This window comes from Eufriesea mexicana, unplaced genomic scaffold (genome assembly GCF_001483705.2).
Source record: "Eufriesea mexicana isolate 0111107269 unplaced genomic scaffold, ASM148370v2 scaffold2818, whole genome shotgun sequence".
Lineage (NCBI taxonomy): Eukaryota > Metazoa > Arthropoda > Insecta > Hymenoptera > Apidae > Eufriesea > Eufriesea mexicana.
In genome coordinates this window covers 89,232-94,866 of record NW_016910880.1, presented here as the reverse complement: position 1 = coordinate 94,866, position 5,635 = coordinate 89,232, and the positions used below count along the sequence as shown (strand labels likewise).

At 52.3% G+C, this 5,635-nt stretch overlaps 1 protein-coding gene across 1 annotated transcript; it reads right to left on the bottom strand.

Moving 5' to 3' along the window:
* Window positions 1-2,264: 2,264 nt before the first annotated feature.
* LOC108550440 (serine/arginine-rich splicing factor 7) lies at window positions 2,265-3,524 on the bottom strand. The gene is made up of 2 exons (XM_017904184.1): window positions 3,381-3,524; window positions 2,265-2,759 (listed from the first exon to the last, which is right to left on the bottom strand). The coding sequence occupies exons 1-2, from the start codon at window positions 3,522-3,524 to the stop codon at window positions 2,265-2,267; spliced, it is 639 nt and encodes a 212-aa protein (XP_017759673.1).
* Between the last annotated feature and the right edge of the window lie 2,111 nt (window positions 3,525-5,635).

Below are 5,635 nucleotides of genomic sequence, written 5' to 3'. Positions count from 1 at the left end.
TTTAGAGAGCAATGCTGTTCCGGGGTTGAGAAACTGGCTACCTCTTTGTAGCTGTAATTAAGATCTAGAGTATCACGTAATTTTCCTGATTAGTCCTTGCTTTCTCTGTCGTTGGTTAGGCGAATGACGTATCGAATGCTTCTCTAGTCCCGTGCCATAGATGTTTAGTATCAGTGACAGACTTCCGAGGTGCCAGTACCCACTTATTGAGCACAACGAAGCAAAATTTGATAACTTTCTGGTGTTTAATACAGTGGACGAGTTATATTTTACTGGGATAATGTCTCGCAATCAGAATAACTATACCTGCTTTCTTCGCGGTAGCTTGGAAGGAAGTATATCTTTCACTGTTAGGTTTCATTTGAATACTCCAAAAATTGTGAGATGTCACTAGAGCGAGAAATTAGAACTCTCCAACACTTTAAGAATATGCCTAGGTCTGGTGCATCAGTCCACCAAACGATGTGTCATTTTATTCAAAATTCACAACCCCTCCTGCAAGACCAGAAGAAGGTTGAGCACGATGTGCCCTTAGCCACCTCCTCCACTTCGCCTTAAACCAAATAACTCTTCGCGTTACGCTCTACGCCATAGACAAAATTCACAGAAATCCTGAAACCTCGCGTGATGTTTCGCAATTAAAATTGCTCCACTGACTATTCAAAATTAGATATTTTTCCAATGCTCGAGATTTTGGAATTCAATCCTAGTACAAGGGATCCTGTTCACGGGGTTATCGTAATTTTATAACCCTTTTGGTGGCTGTACTCGGTTTCTCGTCCATAGAGACACCTGTTGCCGGAAGCCGAGGCCCCGGCTCTCCTCGAGGTCGTATAATCGTAGGATCCCGAGTTATCGACCTCCCATAGGTTCGATCCGTTCATTAAACGAGCAGAATAAACCGGCAGGATCTCCTGTAGCACTGGTGGCTCTTACGAAATAATAAGCCGCGTTACGAGCGGCAACACACGAGAGAGAGACGGTCGTAATGCGCGGGCGCTTACTCGTTATCGCGCACAATGGGTCGCACGCTGAGCCCCGAAACTACCGGCTGCCTGGTCAGGATTAAAGTAGCCGTGGCCGTACCACGGTGCCCATGGACCCCGGATGAGAGAACGAGTCGGTTGGCTACTACCGTCATGGACCACTGTCTCCACCGAACGCGGATATTCCACTCGCGTGTCGTGTTCTGCGAAATCCTTCCTCGTTTCTTGCTCCTGGATCACTCGCGCGGCGAAAAATCGCCGGAGAACTTCTTTCTCGAAGGAATCCGTAATCTCCGCTTTCCTAGACTCGGGTGTTTTTAGGTTAGCCTGATGCAGGCTCGGTCCACGTCGGAAGAAGAGTTACAAAGTAACGGAGAAGCACGCGGCGGTGTGTTTTCTTGCGTCGGTTGAAAAAGTAGGCTCCGTGTCGTCCCGGTGAGCGAATCGACGCGGATCGAGATAAGCTCGATACCGTAGATCCCGCGATACCAGGCCTTCTCAGCGAGCCACCGAGGATGTCTCTTGGAGCAAGTTCGGGAAAGCGGTCGGTGCTAGGGAAAAACTCCTGCGCGTGGTACAATAGCGAGAGGCTGACCGTTAGAATCGCATTAATATCGCGTAGTGAATCGGTAGTGTCGCGTCGACCTCCGAGAGAGTCCTGCCGAAGAATAGGGAGCAGTTAGATGGCGGTATTGTGACGCGTACGCGGATCCCCGCGGGACGTCCGAGCGGTACCGGGAATCGGCAGGCTCTCTCTCAGTGGGGACCGGTAAATACCACTAATCACTTCTCGATCCTTTCTAACCCACCTTGACCCTACTGCTGGAAGAGTTATGGCCGTTGGTTTTATTCAGGCTACCTCGGCCAAGGCCCCGACCTCCGTTCCCGCCTGGAGTTACTCCTCGTCCGTTTCTGACCTACGCCGTTAAACTTCCAAACGCTGTTGCACGCGCGAAGAAATAAGACGATCCGTCGTAGGTTAATAGACCGAGTAGCAATTTATTGGCGCAAACGTTACACGACGATAATAACCAGTCCAAGTATACTCGTTACTCGATGAAATGCTACGGAAGATTGATAGATCGCGCAGAGGGATCGGCGTACTAGACACACGATTTAGACACAAGTGACGAACGACGAGGCGACGCTCGAAGACGCGGTATCATTCGGCGCCGATCATCGCGGGGAATGTCGATCGTCTCTGACAACGCGCCGAGAGAGATTGTCACCGCTAACGATGCACGCGCACTGCCCGCCAGCCGACTCTACCCTCGCCGATTAATCTTGATCGTGGTTCGGTCGTCGATCGTTGATCGCGCTATCCCGATCGCTGTTCGCCGATGATCGACTACGGCTCGGGCTGCGATCGCGGCTTTTGCTCTGCCTCGCGCGATTCTCCGCGTTCCCGTCCTTGTCGCACGAGCACACGTCGTTGTCCGCGATTTGTTGCTCCACCGGATTGTTCTTCAGCACTTGCATGTCCCTCGTCCGCTTGGTGCACCTGCATCTCGTGCAACCCATTCGCCTAGTCCTCATCGCGCGACCCCGTCTGCGACTCCTCTTCGACCGACCACGTCGGCTGCGACGGCTTCTTCGTCGTCGACTGCGTCGTCGAGATTTTCGTCTCCTGCTTCTTCTCCTTCGTTTTCTGCTCCTGTCCGTTGGCGCTAGGCTCGCCATCGTCTGAGGCTCCTGCTCCGGGCTCAGGAAATAGTGGCCGTTGGCTTTCTTCAGGATACCGTACTCCAGGCCGCGCTTCAGCGCCGCGTGCATCTGACGGAACCAATGGCATACGTTCAAAACGTGTATTTATTTTCGTCTTTTCTCGTTTTTATTTTATTTATTTATTTATCTCTTTTTTTTTCTTCTTTTCTTTTCTTTTTTTCATGGGAACGTGTTCGCGTTTGAAAAAGCGGTCGCGATGCTCTTATAACGGGGCAGGAAGGTTGTGCGTCGCGCTACGGGTTTACAGGGATGTGACTAAGCGATAACGAGATATATATATCAAAAAGTGTTACCCGCTAATTACTTTTGAACGTTTACGAACTCGTTATATCGCTTCCTTCCCGATCGGTATTAATTTCGGGCCATAGTAAAAATACGGAACATTTTCTCCGGCGTATATTTCGCGAGAAGCGGAACACCGAAAAACGTTAGTAAATTATGTTTCAAGTAGCTGTTTACCGTAAGTAGACGATTTAACTACCGACAATCAGGCTCCCAACAGCCGATATTTAGCCGTCGTAATGTGTCACGCGGTAATACGGTAATACGAATGGACGTGATTATAACCAGTCCACTGCGTCTCTTTTATTTCTCTAATTTCGCTGGAATTCGAGTTTATCGGAAATTGCTCAATTTATCTAGGCAAATTCGCAAAAGCTCGCTGGTTACCTGTCTGTGCACCGTGTTCTCAGGAACGTTGCACTGCGACACGATGTAATTCATGATCTCCCTGGACGAGGATCCGTGAGCCTCTCTCAGGTTCTTGATCGCGCTGACCACCCTGGCCGACATTTTCGGCATTTGCTTCCCCATCTTTGCCAATCCTCCCTATGACGACCCTATGATGACTCGTCGCGTCGACCGCGAACTCGACCCCGCGATCGGGATCCGAATAATTTATATTTTCTCCTTCACGCGCTAATTTTGACGATCGTCGCGTTCGCGCGCCGGTTTAATCACGAGAGAATTTGAAGGGATCTTGCCAAAATCATCGCGGTCGTACACACCGTGGATCTGCGTCTCGGAGCCGGTCCGGGCCCTGTCTGACGACTTTGTTTATCCCGGTATCCGCGTTTCGTTCTTGTCGCGCACCGCCGCCGCGCTTTCCGCTCGAAAACGCTCGCGCGATCGCTGTCGTCGCGTCGGACAGCGAACGGCGCGAAGACGTTGTCGCGGTTCGATCGCGACGTCGATATCGTTGGCGCGAGGAAAAAGGAACCCGTTCCGAGTGGTCTGGTGGTTCACAGTCGAGGGAGCACGGAGATTACCTCGTCGCGGAGGACGGCTTATCTCGTCCCGGTGGGGGGGGGAGAAAAATCTGGCAGGAAAAGGAAGTCGCGAGCGTACACGGATTTTCGACGAACACCGGCTGTTACACCGAATTACACGGCTGAAATAATAAGGACGACGAAATAGGTATCGTAAAGATAGCAGGCGAACGACGATGAGCGTTTTACGCGATCGACTCGGTTAAACGGGGGGCCCCCGGTGCACTTTTTCTGCCATTTTCTGGCCGGAGAGATGCGCGCCTGGATATCGAGCCGAATCGAACGACGGTTAATCGATCTCGTGGTTGGGAATATGCATCGCGAAGATAGCGCGATCGAGTAACCGAAAGTTAATCGATCCGCTCGCGTTTCGTGCCGGACGATACCGACGGTGGTGGTTTATCCTTTCGGATAAGAGTTAACGATTCGGACGACGGATCCGTTTGCGTTCGGCGCGATTATCGATCTCGGGGTATCTCGATGTTACGGTACAGGAAATTTATTAACGAGGTAAAAAAAAGGAAGGCGACGCGCGAGGGGTTAACCGGAGGTGTGTAAGCAGGTAATTCGAAACGCGGGAACGTTTCACCGAGTACATACGGGCGACCCGTCGGGCTGCGTGCATCGAGGATAATTACTCCGCGGGCAATTTTCATTAATCGATCGATTTCCGTACTTTTCACCCGACCAGCGTTCGCTTTCGTGGCCGATTAATAACACGTGGTCCTTGGCCACGGGAGGAGGCGCGAGAGCGGAACGATCGTTAAGCCTCGGCCGCGACGCGATACTCGTTAAACTCGGTGATCTCGATGGTAACGAAGGCGGTTTGCAGCCGGCTCGGTGCCAGGCCAAATTTACCGATTAATTTTTTCTCCCGTGCTCATTAGCCGCCCTTAATGGTGTCGGCGGCGTTAAAAAAGCCGCGATTCCGGGTCCGTTGGCGGAACGCGCGTGTACGTATCCCGCTCGGGACATCCTGCCACCTCGCGCCGGTAATTGGATAGTCGGGGATGCCGCGGTTTACAAGAATAACGCGGCAATTTAGCCGACCATTTAGCCTTCTACCTGGCCACGACCGATTCCCCGATTCGTTAATCAGCACCAGGTGTTGTCGCCGCGGCCGCCAGTTCCCCCGCCGAAACCTCGTCGCGACACCTGCAACGTAGATGCTCGCGTCTATACGCCAATGATTATTTATCAACGTCGCCGCTTAGACAAGAGGAACGCGCCGCGGTGCCACGAGCCGAGCGTTTACGCTCCTTTATCGTCGTCAGTCGGAGCAAGCACGCTTCGGTAATCGCGCCGCTCTCGTCCCCCTTTCTCCCCCTTTCACCCCCTTTCGCCCCTTTTCACTCGACGTCAGCCGACGTCCATCGCGTGCTGATTCCATCCGCGTCACCGTTCTTCTTTTCTCTCTCTCTCTCTCTCTCTTCTCTCCTTGCCGCGCGAGCTTCTTTTCAACGGCCACCGCGAAACGGTAATTCACGCGCGGAATATTTACGAGCGTCGCTGAACGGAAATTTATATCGCTTCCCATCGCAGCGATGCATCATCCGCGCGGCGAGCCGGCCGCCAAGCGACCATCTATCGGACGAATAGAAACGCCGGCATTTATTGATATCACCGACCTGCAGGCCTGTTCCCTCGGAACAGATA